We start from the raw sequence: 20,625 nt of genomic DNA, 5'->3' as shown, positions 1-20,625 counted from the left end.
TGGCCAGGATCACCCAATAAGGATGGAGACGAAAGATGGTCTTGAAGTTAAGGCATAGGACTGGGATATAGCGTGGGAATTGCACCCACAATTTTCTGTTAGAGATTTATTGTGTGACTAGATGTCTCTGGGTCACAGTTCCCTATCTGTGAAATGGGGATAATATTTCCTTTTTCCCCTATTTAAACAGAGATTATCTCTTACTATGTATTTGCAAAGTACCTAGCACAGTATGGCCCCAACTTCTTAGGAATACTATAATAATATATTCTGCATGCAAACCTGCACTCCTTTCCTTCACTTTTAGTTTCTTTCTACTGACTTCCTTCTCTTCATTTTACTAAGGCAACATGACTTCACTACTGTACAAGCCGTCTTTTGACAGGCCTATCTCATGTGTGACACAAAAGATTTCTGTAGGGTACCCCTCTCTTTATAACTAGGGGAGGAATGAATGACACAGGATACTCCTCCATGGTGGGAGGTGTCTGGGATCTCTCAGGTGAAAAGGAGTGACTGATATAGTTTCCAGGTGAGTGAACATTTCTCCAGGTGCATTCTAGCTGCCTCAGAACAGTGTGTTCTTTCCTGCTCAAAACATTTCACCTGGAACAGATACACGTGAATACTGTGTGTGTGTGTGTGTGTGTGTGTGTGTGTATCTATCTATCTAGATAGATAGATACACACACACAAAATCTCCAGAAATACCTCTCTATTTAAACTACAGATTGGAAAGGCCTTTAAATCTCCCCAAGTGATAGACCCTACCATGTTATCACTAGCACACAGGAAAGGATTTGCCTCTGCAACCAGTTCTACACTGAGGTTGCTCTACACTGCACAACTTCTGATCATTTTCTTTTCAGGCAATAACACATCTCAGGGGTTCCAGTGCAGAACATGCTTAGTGACCTATGAGGCCTGAGATGATAGAATGGGAAGGAACACCTGGGCTAGAAGACAGCTTTTAGGAAATGGGCTCTTCTTTGGTGCATGGTACACAGATTAAAGGTAATTTGAAACAATAGTAAAAAGAAAAGGAGTACTTGTGGCACCTTAGAGACTAACAAATTTATTTGAGCATAAGCTTTCGTGAACTGCAGCTCACTTCATCGGATGCATGCAGTGGAAAATACAGCGGGGAGATTTTATATAGACAGAGAACATGACACAATGGGTGTTACCACACACACTGTAACAAGAGTGATCAGGAAAGGTGAGCTATTACCAGCAGGAGAGCGGGGGGTGGGGGAAGAACCTTTTGTAGTATAATCAAGGTGGGCCATTTCCAGCAGTTGACAAGAATGTGTGAGGAACAGTAGGGGGCACTACAAAAGGTTCCACCCCATCCCCCAGTTCTCCTGCTGATAATAGCTCACCTTACCTGATCACTCTCGTTACAGTATGTGTGGTGTGACAAAGTTCCTGCTCTACTTTGGTGGGTCTTGCGCTTATTGGCGGATTTGCTCACCTTGGAGCTTCACGGCAGCCCTCAGCTTGGCCGTTTTTCTGAACCCACAGTCCAGGTTGACTCCTCCTGTGTCTGACCAGGAGTTGGGAGGTTTGGGGGGAACCTGGGCCCGCCCTCTACTCCGGGTTCCAGCCCAGGGCCCTGTGGAATGCAGCTGTCCAGAGTGTCTCCTGGAACAGCTGTGCGACAGCTACAACTCCCTGGGCTACTTCCCCATGGCCTCCTCCCAACACCTTCTTTATCCTCTCCATAGGACCTTCCTCCTGGTGTCTGATAATGCTTGTACACCTCAGTCCTCCAACAGTCCGCGTTCTCACTCTCAGCTCCTAGTGCCTCTTGCTCCCAGCTCCTCATATGCACACCACAACTGAAGTGAGCTCCTTTTTAAAACCCAGGTGCCCTGATTAGCCTGCCTTAATTGATTCTAGCAGCTTCTTGATTGGCTGCAGGTGTTCTAATCAGCCTGTCTTAATTGTCTCCAGAAGGTTCCTGATTGTTCTGGAAACTTCCCTGTTCCCTTTCCCAGGGAAAAGAGACCTATTTAGCCTGGGGCTAATATATCTGCCTTCTATTACTCTCCTATAGACATCTAGCCCGACCCTGTCACAATGGTAACACCCATTGTTTCACGTTCTCTGTGTATATAAAAATCTCCCCACTGTATTTTCCACTGTATGCATCCGATGAGGTGAGCTGTAGCTCATGAAAGCTTATGCTCAAATAAATTTGTTAGTCTCTAAGGTGCCACAAGTCCTCCTTTTCTTTTTGCGGATACAGACTAACACGGCTGCTACTCTGAAACCTGAAACAATAGTAATTACTTAGACAACTAAGAATTATATAGTTCATTTTAAACAACTTTTAAAATAGAATTTCTCTTAAAACAGCATAGAAAGTTGCCTGCTTTTCTCATGCAGTCCCATGGCAGTTGCATTTCCTGTGTCCTAACCTACAAAATCAGACTTTCAATATGACAGCTTCATTTTTGGATCTTATTGAAAATAATATTAATTAATAAAAAGAATAACCAACTTCTAGGCCTGCCTCTAGCCAACAGAACAGAAAAAAAGATAATTGTGTTTTTAACTCTTGGGAGCTGAGTCTAAGATGGTGGGCATTTATATAAAAAGCTAGATCAACAGATTCTATTTGCTTCTGGTTTCTTTAATTACTGATTTAGGTTTTTCTGTTTTTGTTTTTGCAGTTATTGTTTTCCTTCATAGGGGATGGAGACTTCATACCCCAAAAATGGGGGCTTTACTGCATGAAGGCCAATTTCTACAGGTCTCTGTGTAGCACTTGTCTTTAATGGAGTTACTTGTGTGAGTTAGTGCAATTCCATGTAAGGGCTACAGAAACTGGTCTTTAGTAATATGCTGCATTTTCTTGTCTTTCTGGTTCAATCCAAATGATCTTTTCTTTCTTTCCCTTATTTCTATCCCTCCTCCAGCAGTTTCTCTCCCCATTTCTCTTCATGATGGGTTAGTATTAAATAATTTTTAACTTGGGATTTTGGATTGAGAAGGCAAAATGGCAAGAACTAAAAAGAAGCTATGCCTGACCACACTCCATTGCAATGCTGGTCAGGCAAAGTTCAGGTCCTGGCCTGACAGCCAATTGCATGTGTTCTGCATTCACTTTCCAAACACCCTGTGGGACTGTAGAACATGCATCCTTCTGGGGTCAATGAAGTGCTGGTCAAGAAGTAAGGAAGGATGGGAATATTGCAAACAAGTCTGCTCATCTCTTATTAATACAGATCCAGTCATCATAAGCTTGGTGGATTTCATTACTTCCTTCACTGCCCGCTGAACATCCCTCAACACCATTCTACTCAGCAAGAGGCAGCCCTCCTGCGACCAGGTGCAGGGCAAGCTCAGCCACAGACGTACACTTGGTAGTTGCCCAGGGATGCAAAACATCTAGTGACTCTTGAATGAGCAATTGCAGGGCTGTGAGGTGCAGATATTTCACAGTTAACTTGAAGTGGCAATAACTCTGGATCCAGGTCTGACTGATCAGGTGTTATTCTATTAATGGAGTAACTCAACAAAAGGACTACAATGACTATTCCTCTAACAACAACAAAAATACTTTCAAACATCAACTATTATGGGTCTGACTCAAAATTCCCAAAGGCAGGCATATTCAAAGGTGACAGTGAGATAAAAACTTTAAGCAGCATGTCCTGGATTTGAGTCTCACAGCAAAATTTCTGCTCATCTCTAATGTCAATACTATAGTGTACTAGTGGGATGGGAATTGTGAGATGAACTACTAGAGATACCTTAGAGGAGCTACTAAAGCAAATTCTCTTGTGAACTTTTCCGGTGACTTCCCAATGGCCCTTCTGAAGAAGCTAGAGAATATCTCGTGAACTTCCCTGCAATCGTCTCAAGCAAATAGGTTTTACTCTCCCAGGCTCTTTGTGAGCTCTTACTGGGTTCATGACGGCTACTGCATTTGCCTGCGTAGTCACTGCACTGCCAGTATCCAATTCATTTGCTTTGTCAAGTGCTTGGGATTACATGAAATTAAAAAAATGCTGATAGAATCATAGAATCATAGAATATCAGGGTTGGAAGGGACCTCAGGAGGTCATCTAATCCAACCCCCTGCTCAAAGCAGGACCAATCCCCAATTAAATCATCCCAGCCAGGGCTTTGTCAAGTCTGACCTTAAAAGCTTCTAAGGAAGGAGATTCTACCACCTCCCTAGGTAACGCATTCCAGTGTTTCACCACCCTCCTAGTGAAAAAGTTTTTCCTAATATCCAACCTAAACCTCCCCCACTGCAACTTGAGACCATTACTCCTTGTCCTGTCCTCTTCTACCACTGAGAATAGTCTAGAACCATCCTCTCTGGAACCACCTCTCAGGTAGTTGAAAGCAGCTATCAAATCCCCCCTCATTCTTCTCTTCTGCAGACTAAACAATCCCAGTTCCCTCAGCCCCTCCTCATAGGTCATGTGTTCCAGACCCCTAATCATTTTTGTTGCCCTTCGCTGGACTCTCTCCAATTCATCCACATCCTTCTTGTAGTGTGGGGCCCAAAACAGGACACAGTACTCCAGATGAGGCCTCACCAATGTCGAATAGAGGGGAACGATCACGTCCCTCGATCTGCTCGCTATGCCCCTACTTATACATCCCAAAATGCCATTGGCCTTCTTGGCAACAAGGGCACACTGCTGACTCATATCCAGCTTCTCGTCCACTGTCACCCCTAGGTCCTTTTCCGCAGAACTGCTGCCTAGCCATTCGGTCCCTAGTCTGTAGCTGTGCATTGGGTTCTTCCGTCCTAAGTGCAGGACCCTGCACTTATCCTTATTGAACCTCATCAGATTTCTTTTGGCCCAATCCTCCAATTTGTCTAGGTCCCTCTGTATCCTATCCCTGCCCTCCAGCGTATCTACCACTCCTCCCAGTTTAGTATCATCCGCAAATTTGCTGAGAGTGCAATCCACACCATCCTCCAGATCATTTATGAAGATATTGAACAAAACCGGCCCCAGGACCGACCCCTGGGGCACTCTACTTGACACCGGCTGCCAACTAGACATGGAGCCATTGATCACTACCCGTTGAGCCCGACAATCTAGCCAAATTTCTACTCACCTTGTAGTGCATTCATCCAGCCCATACTTCTTTAACTTGCTGACAAGAATACTGTGGGAGACCGTGTCAAAAGCTTTGCTAAAGTCAAGAAACAATACATCCACTGCTTTCCCTTCATCCACAGAACCAGTAATCTCATCATAGAAGGCGATTAGATTAGTCAGACATGACCTACCCTTGGTGAATCCATGCTGACTGTTCCTGATCACTTTCCTCTCATGTAAGTGTTTCAGGATTGATTCTTTGAGGACCTGCTCCATGATTTTTCTGGGGACTGAGGTGAGGCTGACTGGCCTGTAGTTCCCAGGATCCTCCTTCTTCCCTTTTTTAGAGATTGGCACTACATTAGCCTTTTTCCAGTCACCTGGGACTTCCCCCGTTCGCCACGAGTTTTCAAAGATAATGGCCAATGGCTCTGCAATCACATCCGCCAATTCCTTTAGCACTCTCGGATGCAACTCATCCGGCCCCATGGACTTGTGCACGTCCAGCTTTTCTAAATAGTCCCTAACCACCTCTTTCTCCACAGAGGGCTGGCCATCTACTCCCCATGCTGTGATGCCCAGCGCAGCAGTCTGGGAGCTGTCCTTGTTAGTGAAGACAGAGGCAAAAAAAGCATTGAGCACATTAGCTTTTTCCACATCCTCTGTCACTAGGTTGCCTCCCTCATTCAGTAAGGGGCCCACACTTACAATGTAACTCTGTTCCAGGAAATAAAATAACCTCTCTCAGCTCAGAACTCAGGATTGGCTGAGCTGTAATCAGCACAGAACCCAAGGGTAGGAGGCAATGGTGGCTTTAAGCTACCCTTGTGCCCCTTTTCCCCAGATCCTAGGACTGACAGTCCTCATTGCAAGTTACAACAGCCCTCAGGGCTGCCAGAATATGCACCCAGGAGCAACAGCTCCCAAGGAGCCATTCTAGCTGTTGGTGACCCAGAGCTGCAGCAGCAGTGTTAAGGCTATGCCCTGGCACCCCCCTGCATTGGGGTTGCTAGAGGGTTGGTGTAGAGGCAGCTACATTCTATGCCACTTGGAGATTCCATGATCCCAGCGAAATTTCCAAATACCCAGTTAAGCTGACTTTCCACAGGTCTTGCACTACCAGAGCAGTAAGCAGACAGAACAAGGCCCAGGATCTGGCCTTCTATTTATGGCCCGGTACACGGTGACAGCCAGAAACAGCAAAAAGCCACAACTTCAAGCAAACAATAAAACATGGAAGAGCTCATCAGGCACCTGTGACCAGGCATGCCCTTTCCCACTACCAGTGCTGGCCCTAGGTTTTGAAGGACTACAAATTAACTCCTGGGGGACTCCATCCAGCTTCCACCCAAACCCTGACCAGCTCAGCCCAACTCTGTGTACTCTTGGCCACTGCTGGCCACATCCGTTTGTGAGGCTCTGGCAATCCATGCTACAGGTACAAGGAGGCCCAGAGGTAGAGCCGAAGTACAACTTTCCTAGTGGGGACTAGAGGAGGGAAACTAGGGTAGTCAGTTGTTGCCATTGGGACCACATGGGGACATGGATGGACAATCAGAGATAATACTCTAGCTCAGGTGTGTGCATGGAATGTGGGTGTCTTAAGGTAAGCAAACATATATTTTGCATGAGCCACCTCCTGTTCATCACCAGGAGTCTGGAGTGACTTTAGAAGTAGTCCTGATTTATCTTCAGCTGTTAGCACTAAGGAAACCTCCTTGAGAAACATGTAGAGAGTTGCAGCTTTAGGACAGTGGCAGTAGGAAAGCTGCTTTATCTAACCAAACTCGAATGCTAAAGTGCTGCCTGGAATTTTATCTCCTTGGAGCATTCCAACAGGATTTAGGCAGAACTGTTACCGTTTCTCTGAGTTAGAGGGGGAGAACAGGGAGGCATGGAAAGCTGTCCCAACTTTGGGCCAGTTCTGTTCAAGTTGGTGAATGATGTTGCAGACATCCTCCCCCTGTAACAGCAAAAAACACTGTGCTTTACTGGAGAATCACCTCCAAGAAGAGCATGTGGTGTTTCTCCTTCTGGCCTCCTTTGGGTTTATGACTGGGAAAACAGTTCTGTTTCTATTGGGTACTCCCTACTGTGGCAGTTGCCAAGGTGCTCCCTGGCTCACTATAGCCCCTCTGAGAGAGTGAGCTCGTGATAACCTCCCATGGCCATAAATTTCTACCCTAAAGACTTTTCTACTCCAGCAGAGGCTATCATAAATAAGAGCTGATTTGGGCACTTCATGTTTTTTTCTTATAATTTATTTTTTAGTAAAGTGAACAAATGAGACTATTCAGAGTCTAGAAGATTCCTGCTTTTCAGTAAAAAGAAAAGGAGTACTTGTGGCACCTTAGAGACTAACCAATTTATTTGAGCATAAGCTTTCGTGAGCTACAGCTCACTTCATCGGATGCATTCAGTGGAAAATACAGTGGGGAAATTTATATACACAGAGAACATGAAACAATGGGTGTTATCATACACACTGTAACCAGAGTGATCAGGTAAGGTGAGCTATTATCAGCAGGAGAGCGGGGGGAAAAAACCTTTTGTAGTGATAATCAAGGTGGGCCATTTCCAGCAGTTGACAAGAACGTCTGAGGAACAGTGTGTGTGTGTGTGTGTGTTGGGGGGGGGGGAATAAACATGGGGAAATAGTTTTACTTTGTGTAATGACCCATCCACTCCCAGTCTTTATTCAAGCCTAAGTTAATTGTATCCAGTTTGCATATTAATTCCAATTCAGCAGTCTCTCCTTGGAGTCTGTTTTTGATGTTTTTTTGTTGAGGAATTGCCACTTTTAGGTCTGTAATCGAGTGACCAAGAGATTAAAGTGTTCTCCAACTGGTTTTTGAATGTTATAATTCTTGATGTCTGATTTGTGTCCATTTATTCTTTTACGTAGAGACTGTCCAGTTTGGCCAATGTACATGGCAGAGGGGCATTGATGACACATGATGGCATATATCACATTGGTAGATGTGCAGGTGAATGAGCCTCTGATAGTGTGCTTTTCAGTGTGTGTCTTGGGGAAGGACACAACAGCACTACCCAAAGAGACTTTATAAAATGCATTGGTTTCAGGAATATTATCAAGATGAGATTAAAAATAAGATAACATTTCTCTGTATTAGTTGGTATAAGAGGAAACTTCAGAAACCAGTCTGCTCTTGGATAGTGGCTGTCTATTACAGTTATCTATAAAATATTTCCTTCTTGTTTCACCATATCGGAGAGATAGGGTCTGATCCAGAACCCACTGAGGTTCAAAAGAATGACTCCCATTGGGTCAGTGTCCATGGGTTTTATAATCCAAAGCCTATTGAAGTGAATGGGGAAAAACTACCACTGAGTCATGATCTCATTTGAATTAGATTCTTATTTTGCAGCCCTGAAGACTGGAAACAGTATTATGTTCTCCCTGCAATAAACATACATTGGCATAGTGCTCACCAGTGTCAGTCATGGGGTTTTGTATGATTTTTTGTCTGAAGGAAAGGGAAATAAATGGATAAGATTCACGATGGTAGTAAGAGAATGATTTTTGTATTTGTGTGATTTTGCTCAATACTTATTTTGTGTTCAAATCACTACTGGGATGCAAACAGGGCGAGCAGCAGTCTGGATTTGAAAGAAAAACAAAGTATCTGTCGGTTCGGGCCAGTTCTTAAGTGAACCTAAATGGAATTTTGGAAAAGGGAGAAAAATATTTATCACGATACTAATGAAATCCAGGACACTCCTTTAGAAATAAGAAAACAGTCTTTAAGAAAACTTTTTGAATGTAAAAGTCTATGACTAAAAGAGAATCTATTGCAAGCTTAACTCTTGGTGGTACAGTATATTTAAATATCTAAGCAACGGTGACCCACCATGAGTTACAAATTGGCAGTGCAGTTACCAAATAGACTAATGCAGAAGCAGCCTTCATCAAAGTTTGTGGGATAGTTCTTAGAGGGAATCTGTGGCAATTCCATCTCTTGTGTCTTTTTAGAAGTAGATGAGATAAAGCACTAGGAAATGTTCTGTATGAAACAGTCTTGTGCGGGAAGGACTGGGTGACCAAATAGGGCACTTCCATCTCTAATTTCTAAGACCATGCACACCCACACCGATACCCTAGGACATGACAGCCTGCATTTGGTGAGAAGGGGAATGTTGCCCAAGACACACTGTTGAAAAGTGATCTGGGAATCTCTTACGTTGGTCTGTCATACCCCTGGCCACTTTGTCTGTCTTGTCTATTTAAATTGTAGGTTTTTCAGGATAGGGACTATCTCTTATTATGTTTTGCATAGGGCCTAGCACAATGGGGCCCAGGTCTTGGCTGTCGTCTCTAGGCACTATAATATAAATGGGGGGGGGAGTCTATAAGAATGTCTCCATTGACTTAAATGATTGTTGGATCAGGCATTATATGACTGCATTGATCAGAAATCCCCTTCCTTCAGACGGTCACAATTTTTGTGGATGATGTGAATCAGCTGCATCATCATCATAAAATGATACATATTGCTATGATATAAATACCTAGTAATGCTACAGGAAACGCCTTTGGGGCAAAAACTGGAAAAGAGATGGTCATAAATGGTCCTGTGCTATTCTTTGATACTGCACAGGTAACTCATGTTAAAGCTGTAAGTGTAGGAGGAAGTCAAGTCAGCAGAAAAGTTTCTAGATGAGTTTATAATAATTAAATTCAGACTTCCTTGTGACTGGCTGGCTGCAAATCTTTCTCCATCTTGATTTTTGTGCTAAATTTACAAGCTCATAAACACTGAGTAAATAAAACCAGAAATCCCGTTCTGTAAATGCATACACAAACCCTGAAGGAAATGTAAATCACTAGGGTTAGGAGAATTTGAAGTGTGTGTGTGTGTGTGTGTGTGTGTGTGTGTGTTGGAAGATGTGGGTGGTTAGGGATTGAATTAAAATGCTGAGCAAGAAAAAATAAAAATATTAAAAAGGAACACAAAGTTTATGAAGACAGAAAAACGTTTATAAGAACTGTAGCAAAGGTTTAATATCTATATTTGGGGCCAGGTGAACAGTTCAGAGAGTTAATGCAACCTGGCTCATATAGAGGGGTTTGCAGTCTCTAAATATATACAAGCCTCTTGTTTGCAAATGTATCATGTTCAGGCCTTGGCCCCGTTATATCTCACAGCCTACTAATGTCATCCTGGTCAGTTGTTGGATAGGAAAACATCAGGAAGTGCAGCTAGTGATTCAGTAAGAGGCACTTTTCTAAGGGTGTGTCTACATTTCAAACTGGGGGTGAAAATTCCAGCTTGAAGAGATGTACCCATGCTTGCTCTGATCAAGCCAGCATGCTTAAAGATAGAATGTAGCCACCATGACACAAGAGGTGGGAGGGGCTAGCCACCCTATGTACATATACACCTTCAGGGCAGCTGCCCCCACCCCTGCAGTTACACTCTATTTTTAGTGGGCTCGCTGGATCAGAGTCCCCAAGCTGTGAATTACACCCCCTAGTTCAAAGTGTAGACATACCTTAGATCAGCACTGTGCCAATTTCCTAACATCGAGAGCCTTGCTCATGGAAGTGATGTCTTCTGGATGAGTTGTAAAATAAAGGTATTGATCATTCTTAGCTAGATTCCAATGCAATAATCCACCCACCTAAATTCTCCCTGTGCACTTTCAGCTGGCAATATCATCCTTCACTTTCTTTATCAAAAGCTGTTGTACAGTGTTCCTGTTAAATAGTTTGTTGCATTTCTGTGTGGGATAAGTGAGGTCTATATATACATAATTTGTATAGTGCCTGGGAGATAGTTATAGATGTAAGGCACTATTACAGAGACATGGAAGTGATTCAATAGTTATGGATCTGTCCAGAATTCCAATCTATTTTCTATCCCCCTCTAACTTTGAATTGCAGGTAGTGATTAGTCTGAAAAATATATATGTTTATAATAGACTAGGAGAAGATTTTGGTTTCCCCAGGAAACTTGAAAACTAAAAGATAAAACATCCATCCAGCTGTGTTTTTAAGTATTATAGCAATGTCTTAAGATACTTGAGTCACCTGTTCCACAACGTAGGGAAAACTCATGAATACAAAATTTCACACCTGTATAGATGTTTCTATGCATGGGACAGCTGCCATGGAAAGGATGCCTAAAAAGTTATCAATGAATCTTCATTATTTTGACTGGATCTCTGCTAGCTGCTTGGCCATTAACATTTTAATTGCCCAGTGATTAAAGTTTTGTTTACTAAGCACATTTATCCATGGATAAGTCCATATTAGATATATGTAGGCTTGGCAGAATTAAATTTTTATTTTTTATAGTGTTGAGAGATAATATCAATGTTTACGTTTAAACATTTTAAAAAAAATAATATATTGATTTAAATGTTCACAATTGTGGGAAATTATAGATTTTAATTTTTTTTCTTGATTTTTCATTTTTACATTTGCAGGAATTTACCACCGGGGTATGGGGGTCAGACAACAGGGGGAATCAGAAAATAATACATGACAGAAAGGGAGATTCAAAAAGTTAAAGCTTTGTAACTGTTAAAACACAAATTGTTAAGATCGTATGTCAAAATATACAATGTAAATATCCTGAAATCAAACTGGAATAAGTTCTCAAAGCAGCATTTTTCTAACTTCATCTGTCTGTACGTTTTGATTGCTGTTGATGGAAATATTTTTTGTCAGTTGTGTGTGTATGGTGAAATCCAATCCTTCCAAGCCTGGATATATCATAGACGTGGCTCTCTGGTCTGCAGAGGAGTGAGTGCTGACCACACTGTTTGTCAGCACCCCAACAGATTCAGTGGTAGCCTGCAAGGAAACTATGTGACCTACCCTTACAGTTATCCTAGGTGGAGTCTGAGCAACACATGGGTTGAGTGACTTCCTGACTATATGTGGAGGCTCCGAACAGGGTGATGTGCAGTGATGAGCTGCCAAAATCTTAACAACTGGTTCCCTATAAAAAGTTCTGATGTAAGGGATGTGCCCCAGTATGTATTTTTTGTACCAGTAGGGTTACCATACGTCCGTATTTTCCCGTCCGTATTTTCCTCTCAGACGGCGATTTAAGAACCAAAAAGCCTGACCTGTCCGGGAAAATACGGGTGTGTGTTAACCCTGCCTAAAGTTCTTTTTTAAAAAGATGGGCCTGAACTAGAAATGAGCTCCATTTCACATGTGTGGGTCCCTGCCACTCCCTGGGGGTGTGTAGGGTGACCAGATGTCCCGATTTTATAGGGACAGTCCCCATTTTGGGGTCTTTTTCTTATATAGGCGCCTATTACCCCCCACCCCCTGTCCTGATTTTTCACACTTGCTGTCTGGTCACCCTAGAGTGTGCATATGTGTGGGTCCCAGCTGCTCCCTGCCCCCCTCATTGAAGCAGGTGTGCAGGGTTACTGCCCTGGGAACAGCAGGGCAACAGTGGACGTGGGGCCAGCTGCAGACAGGGGCGTGGGGCTGGGCTAGCTGGAGGCAGGGGGTGCAGGGCTGGCTGCGGGCAGGGCAGGGGGTGCGGAGCTGGGTGCAGGGTTGGCTGGAGGCAAGGGGGTGTGGGGCTGGCTGGAGACAGGGCAGGGGCTGACTGGAGGCAGGGGCTCGCTGCAGGCAGGGCAGGGGGGTGCAGGGCTGGCTTCAGGCAAGGGTGCAGGGTGGCTGGAGACAGGGACTGGCTGCGGGCAGGGTGTGCGGGGGTGGCTGGAGACGGCCTGGCTGTGGGCAGGGCAGGGGGTGCGAGCGGCAGGGGCTGGTTGCGGGCAGGGGGTGCAGGGGTGGCTGGAGACGGGCTGGTGCGGGCAGGGGGTGCTGGGGGTGCGGCTGGGGCTGGCTGCAGGCAGGGCAGGGGGTGGCTGGAGACAGGGGCTGGCTGCGGGCAAGGCAAGGGGTGTGTGCGGCAGGAGCTGGCTGCAGGCACGGGGTGCGGGGGTGGCTGGAGACGGGGGGTGGCTGGAGACAGGGACAGGTGCGGGCAGGTGGGTGCTCACGGGGAGAGCGGCTCGGAGCAGCCTGAGCAGCAGGACGCAGCCCAGGCCCAGCAGAGCAGCCGGGGACCCACCAGGCAGCAGCGGGAGCCCAAGGGCCAGGGGTTGGGGGAGCAGCAGCAGCACCAGGACTCGTGCCCAGGGCCATGCGGCAGCCCACATGGCTCCCGCAGCGCAGCGCCCCCGGCGGCCGGAGGAGGAATTACATCACTTCCCGGCCGGAGCCCATCAAAGCCTCAGCGCCCCCTGCAGGGAAGCGAGTTAACAACCGGTTTTAAAACTGCTTCAAAATGTAACAACCGATTTGCGTGAACCGGTGCGAACCAGCTCCAGCTCACCACTGGTGACGTGTCCTTTCCCTGTGACAGTATTAGATTCCCAAACTGAGGCTCCTTTCTGATCCTGAATCAGAGAGAAAACGTCTAGGTCATATTATTTGTACTTGTATTGTGGCAGTGCTTAGGAGCCCCAGTCTTGGACTCAGGATGCCATTGTGGTTGCACTGTACAGACACAGAACAACAAGATGGCCCCTACCCCAAAGAGCTTATACTCGAAATAAAAGCTTACAACCCAAGTAGTCAATTTCTTTGCCCAGTACAAAATTGTTCCCTACAATATATTTTCTGCAACAGACTGTACTTTGGTTAAAGCTGATACTGAAATGTCCTTGGCTCCCTTAGTGTGTGCTACTCGCTTAAATCTCTCTTCCCGTTGATTTTTTTTCCAGCCATGCTTTTCCCATCTGCTCAGCGGTTTAAGAGATGGTCATCATCAGCCCTCGTGAACCCAGTGCTGCAGAACTCGCTGGACGATGTGAACATGCTTTTTGAGGTTCAGTATATGGGGGCAATGGGCACCCTTCAGTCTCTATATTTGAATAGTGTCATTGTTTCCTATTCATCACAGCCTCCCCATTTCACCCTATCTCTGAGCTCTGCCCCAGCCTCAAACCTGAATTACTGACCATGTGCAGTCTCTTACGGTTAGTAGCCCACTGTTGGTACCAAACAGAGAGGGATTGGAGACGTATATACTTTTTAAAGTATAAAATATCTCTATTTCAGATTCTAGGTGCATGTACATTCAACAAATTAAAATATACCTACATTTGAGAAACTCTCAATTCAAAGTGAACTCCTGATTTAAAACAAACAAACAAAACTTCCCAAGAAATTAAGTCCCCTCAGCCCATAGGTAAGCCTCACATTGGCACCTGGAGTTCAGTAGATGTGACTTCTGTTGGACCAACAGGGAAGGCAAGATCCAGAGCCAATGCCCCCACTGAACATACCCCATTCTCTGCCCCCTAACTGGTAACCATATAGTGCCATTTTGATTCCTTGAGCCAAAGCATCAGTGCCAAACGAATCAATGCTTAGTAGCACAGCACCATGCCTGGCAGTGCCAAGGAATCAAAACGAAAAACAAATCTCCCAGGACAGCATGACTATTTCACCTGTACAGAGCAGGCTCAAATCCTCTGTTCGGGTCACATTTGAAACTGATTCTGTTGCTTTGACCCTAGTATAGATTACAAAGCCACTGCATGATCTGCCACAGTTCAGCCTGACTAGATAAGATCCTGAACTATAGAAGGAAGGGTATCGTAGGCCAGTATTAATATGTATTGGTAAGGCAGTGTAGTGGGCCCAGAACTGGAAGGGCAGGAATTAAGGTGCAGTGGTGGAATTTTAGAGGGCAACTTGAACAGTGTCTTTTTATTCTACCCTGGCTTAGCTCTTTGCTTACATTTTACCAAAGAAAAGAAATAAGAACAAGCTCTAAATTAATGTTTACTCTATATATAGACTCTCAGAAGATAAATAGCTTTCTGTGTTCTGATTTTGTACCAGTTTCTTTTAGCTGAGATTGAAATTGACAAAGGTCTGAGGATCTCCATTAAAGACGAGGAGCTGGCTTCGTTGAGGAAGGCCAAAGAATTTGACACTGTCTGCAATGACATTATCCCCAAGAGCATCACAGAGATTCGTCGGCTGAGTGCCAGGCTCTCTGCCTACCCGAGGGAACTAAAGAAAGAAGATTTTGAAAGGACAGTCTTGACCATGGTCTACACAGCCTACAGGGCAGCTCGATCTTGGAAGCACCAGAAGAACTCTTGGGCCGAATCCTTCATCAGTCTCTACAAGGCCCTGAAGCATGACTTGATGTTCTCATACAGCAAAAAGCCATTGCACTGAAGGAGTTTATACACCAAGAATGCAACAAGCTCTGCTGATAAGGGGACACATAGCATGTCCACCACTTTATTCTGTAAACAATTTAAGTCTACGCATAGTTAAGGTTTCAGAGTAGCAGCCGTGTTAATCTGTATCCATAAAAAGAAAAGGAGTACTTGTGGCACCTTAGAGACTAACAAATTTAAGGATTTAAGTTAAGGATTCTTTATTCTCTAGCTCCCCCTAGTGAGATATTGTTATAGAAACATGTTAAACTGGAAAAACATCTTGTCTGCTTCAGTCCCTGGCATCCATTCTCATGTGGGCAAAGAAGAATGTTCTGTTACTGAGGGTGAAGGGAATATATATATATTTAAAGTTATTCCCAAAGGATGAAGGAAGGGCACGCTCATCTGGCAAGTTTTGGGTGAAGGTTTAGAAACCCATTTCCTGTTTTGGAAAGTAGTAGATATTTCGAAGTCCCATTAAACAAGTCCATCCCTGGTGTAATATCAACAAAGTTAATGGCTTTATGTCTGGGATAATTTGGGCCTGAGCTGTCTTGGGGTGGAGGGGAGTTTGCTCCGCTAAATAGTTTGCAAAGCAAGCTCAGAAGGAGAGTGTGCTGAGGAATCCTACCTTCCTGGCTAGAAAAAAGATAGGAGTTTTGCTGCCACCTAATGGGGTGTAAAAAGAGAGAGAGAGTGAGACACAGGCCCACTATAAAATGAAGACACTTCATGGCAATTAGAGCTTGGAGACTATGGGAAGAGTAAAATCAGCAATATTCTTGTAACTCAAACTGACTGACTCGCTTCCCAGGTATTGGCAACCTGTTTTAATCTCTTGTTCACATACATTGGGTTGAGCCAGTTTTTATTCACAAGAATATTTGTTTGTGGAAGGACACACCGTTATTTGTGTGTGCATTCTCCCCAGAAGAGCTCTCACAGCCAGTCTATAAAGGTCCTTCCATTATTTGCACATGGCTCTGAGCCTGCAACTATCTGTCCATGTGGTGTCAACAGCAGGATCAGAGCCTAGATTAATGTAACAATTACACATTTTTCAGCTTGTCCCTATAACTCAAAGTGGCTGAACCAATCTCCTGGTTCAGAACATCCCTGAACTTTGTGAAGGGTGTAAAAATCAAGACTTTTATGGATAATTCATGGGCAGAGGAAAGGTATTCATCAGATAAATTATTTGCAATGAACAGTTCAACCTGTTCTAGTGACAATGTCTTAAGGTTTAAAACAGGTTATACTAATGCTGTTTATCTACCTATGTTAGGTATTTCTAGCATCTCTCACTATAGTTTCTGAGCACTTCTAAAAAGCTGTTACCCTCTTAATATTTGCACCTGTGCCCTCTCTCACTTACTCTCACACACTACACTCAGTCTTTCTCTCTTTAATCATCCACTTTACTTAATTTTCTAAACTTTATAAATAGAGACAGGCCCAAACTAAAACCGGCAAGGGAAATAGTTTGGATTTTAAGGGCCAGACTCTGAGTCCCACGCTGCTCCTTTTGTATCACTCAGGCCGTACAAAAAAGAGCAGAAATCTCCTGCAAGTCCCTTATTGTGGGGATATTCCACTAGGTGGGTGATTTCCCAGTAAATGTGGAGCCAGCAGAGCCACCTCCTACATTTCCCTCTCTGCAGCTTCCACTGCAGACAGGGTGTTGGGGACAGTCCAGGGCAAGCAGGGGGAGTTATCAGAGGACAATATGCTCTGGCAGTCCTCAGCTGGTGTATGGCCACTGTGGGACCTTCACCTGCTGGTGCTGTTTAGAGTAGCTGGTGTTCTTTAGAGTTTTGCAAAGTTATAAACAACTGAAAATAGGGTTTTATAATGGAAAATGTGAGGCATCTTTAACAACAGGTGTAGCAAATTGTGTTTGTGTGTGAAAGAGTATTTAGACACAAAAACACCACAGCTGGCCTACACTTAACACATCTAACAGAAACTTTCCAAATGAAAAGCAATACATACCTTCCACTCCTGTGCCCGGAGCAATGCAACTCATTGCTAGCCAAATTGCCATATGCTACAACCTTTATTAATTAACGCTTCCCCAAAAAGGATGTCAGTCTTCCAGAATGCCCTTTCCCAAACTCCCACCACCACAAGTAGGCCAGCAGATGTCCCACATGTAATGTCTCTTCTGCACCGTTCTGGGAAACCACCCTCACCTATTTCACAAACTTGCGGATTACTCTTTTTTTCCAGAGCGGCATGGAACGGGAGTAGAGGGGAGCGCCCATATATGCCTTATTTCTTAAAAGCAAACACAAACCATCGGTTTTTTCCTTTTTAAAATTACCCTGTTGTATAATTAATTTGCTCATGGAGGGTAATTACCATGAGTGATCACCCTGTTTTTACTCTGTGCTCCTATTCCATTCCCTAGAGTGACATCTGCTGGGAGAGACTGGAACTAGAGCATTCAGGAGCTCCCTCCACAGTCCAGTGGTTCTTCCCTACTGTGACAACAACCAGGACTGAGGCAGTAAGTTTTAAGTAGAATTGACTACACAGAGAGGTCTCCCTCACACCAGGTGGTATTATAATGCATACAAGGTTCATCTGCCAGTGAGCATCATAAGCCCCTCAGAAAATTATCTGTACAAACATTGCTCAGAACATCCTACCATTCCCCGTGGATTACTGTGCCTTACAGATTATCTTTATTTCTTCACTGTTAAATTAAGTCTTCTCAAGTTTATTTTCCCCTCCCTTTTGGCCCAGTTTCTGTGGATAATGTAACAAAAGAGAAATACTATTGTGTCACTCAGATTGCCCAAGTTTATTTAATACAGAATCATTAATGAAATAATAAAACTATAACCGAGAACTATTTGACTGTTTGGTGTATTTGTTAAAGGAAGTAACTCCACTGAGGATATGTGGCAACTTGCAGATGTAACATGCCTTTATTTCAGGAGCTGATTTGCTATTTAACTACCCTGCAGCATGCTCTCAGTCCCTGGATATCTTTCAATCTGTGGAGCTCCATCCCCACAAAGCATAACTATTAGAGATGGGCAGGAAACGGGATTTCTGTTCAACAGGAAATGTCAACACTTTGAAACTCATTTCATTTTTAATTGTTTCAAAAAGGTAAACAATATTTCATTTTCATGTTGCATCATTGTATTATAAAATATTAAATATAATATATAGATATAAAATATTAAAATTAACGTAATAGCAAAAAATGAAACAAAACTGTTTTTGCCTTATTGAAACTAAACATTTCAACATTACCAAAACGAAATGAATCATCTCAATGTTCTTCCATCAAAAAATGTTGTTGAAATCGACACGTTTCTACCAAATGTTTTGATTTCAATCAAACTGCATTTTCTAATGGAAAATTACTCTGTGGGAAATGTTTCAACCAGCTTTGATAACCACACTGCCAGGACATCGGGATAATTCTGGTGGCTGGATCTCTTTCCCCTTACATTAAGAATAATCAAGTGATTGGCCACACAAGTTTTCATCAGTCCACAATGTTTCACCAAAAATGGATGTTTGTGGCCTGTTGGCATCAAAGACCCTATTGTTCAGTGCAAGACATTTGGCACTCACAGTTCTCTGGCCGTGCAGAGGCACTCCCCACTCTGGCAAAGTGGAAAACACTGAGCAAATGAATCAATAGTCCCATGGGGTCTCTCTCCTTCCCCCAGGCAGAGGATACAGAGCTATGCATAGGAGCCAGGGTAGAACAGAGAAGGGGATATGGTCCCTCGTTTTGGAAGGAGGGAGGTAAGAGATAAGAAGAAGAGTTTCCTTCAGCTAGGAGAGAGGGCAGGGCACGGAGCTCTGTGCAGTGGAGCACTGACTCAGGAGAGCCCTCCCAGCACAGTATCTCTCCTAGATTCTCTCAGACACATGCACAGATTGTCTGATCTTCCGGGGAGAGAAGTAAGCACTATTGTCATCTTTATTCCCGAGCTCTTTGGTTAAAGCCTGGAATTTTTTGGCTCTCCCTACCTCAATCTCATACCCACTGACTGTGACTTTCACAAAACTCATTGCTTCTCTAGTGCAACAAAGACCCATTGTCCTTAAGAGAGTTCTATGCCATACCCTCAGTGTAGGGAGCCAGGGTGGCTCCCCTCCGAACCAGAGGGTAAAGAGCCACCCTTGCAGCCTGAGTGGGCGGGGCCAGGCCAAGCTTCCACCAATCCCCGGAAGGGGAAGGGTGGGACAGGAAGTACAAAGGGCGGGGCCCTCTGCCCAGTGAAGAGAGCACCAGGGAGGGAGACAGACACAGGTTGCTCCCTCGTGATCCTGCTGCTGACCCAGGCGAAGCCCTGGGCAAGGAGGAGCCTGACCCCGGGGAAGGCCTGTGGCAACCAGGGCTGCCAGCCGCTGAATACCCAGAGGACCTGGAGGGGCCTGACTGCAGCCTGGGCCAGCGTGAGTCCGATACCGAGGGGGAGCGGGAGTGGCCCGCAGCGGAATACCCGGAGGAAATGGAGGGACCGGAGCTGCCCGCAGCGGAATACCCAGAGGAAATGGAGGGACCGGAGTGACCCGCCTGAGAGACCAGGTAGGAAGTAGCCCAGGGGCCGAACTACACCGTGGGGTGGGTGTGTTTGGTCAGCGGGCGCGGACGGCCCCGCTGACCCAGCGGCGGGACTTTCGCCTCCCGCCACTGTCAGGGCCCTGGGCTGGAACGCAGTGGAGTTGGGTGGGCCTGCGTTCCCCTACCCCGGCGCTCCCCCGCTGGAGGGGCGTGCTACTGACTCGTGCCGGCACACCTTCCCCGCTAATTCACCAACGCCCGGAAGGTGTGGCTGAGGCCTGCCACGGGGACCATAGCTCTCCATCGCCCCTAGGGGCTCGGAGGACTGACCGATACCTGTCACACTCAGTCATACAAAAACAAACTGTCATGGATTGCAACACTGCTCCTTTGTGGTAGCTTCATGGTCCAGTGGAATTAAAAAACACTTATGGCAACTTCAGATGTCTCCTCCTTAGCACATGGGCCATAGCAGCAAGAAGTGAATATTTCACTGCAGCATCACTTATAATTCTGGATTTACCCCCCAGAAGACTGCTTCTGTAGGCCATATTCTCCACTGCCCTGCATTTTGTGCAGTCGCTTACCTTCTGCCATGTCAGAATGGTGGCTTTTTACATCCACTTTGCATAGGTATGGTTGACAAGGTGCAAGGCAGTGGAGAACATGACCCTGTGTTTTTAATTCTTGACCAGACTGTGCATAGCTCTCAGATTCCCAGTTCTACAGTGTGGGGGCAATAAGGGATAATAATGACCTCAAAGAGGGGCAAAGGGACAGACTTAATTTTTTCCTCTTACACCCAAATATCCTTTCTTTGCCTCCCGTCTCCCT

General features: G+C 44.9%; 1 protein-coding gene across 2 annotated transcripts in view; it reads left to right on the top strand.

Moving 5' to 3' along the window:
- Positions 1-16,958, top strand: part of FAM180A (family with sequence similarity 180 member A) — a 31,932-nt gene extending 14,974 nt beyond the window's left edge. For both annotated transcript variants that reach the window (XM_074949549.1, XM_074949559.1), the window contains exons 2-3: positions 13,797-13,900; positions 14,923-16,958. In XM_074949549.1, coding sequence (XP_074805650.1) covers positions 13,797-13,900; positions 14,923-15,267 — 449 coding nt within the window. In that variant the 3' untranslated portion in view covers positions 15,268-16,958. The remainder of the gene's footprint in view (positions 1-13,796; positions 13,901-14,922) is intronic.
- Positions 16,959-20,625: the final 3,667 nt, after the last annotated feature.

This window comes from Natator depressus, chromosome 1 (genome assembly GCF_965152275.1).
Source record: "Natator depressus isolate rNatDep1 chromosome 1, rNatDep2.hap1, whole genome shotgun sequence".
Taxonomy (NCBI): Eukaryota; Metazoa; Chordata; order Testudines; family Cheloniidae; genus Natator; species Natator depressus.
The sequence above is the reverse complement of the archived record's forward strand: the minus strand, read 5'-3'. Positions and strand labels throughout refer to the sequence as shown.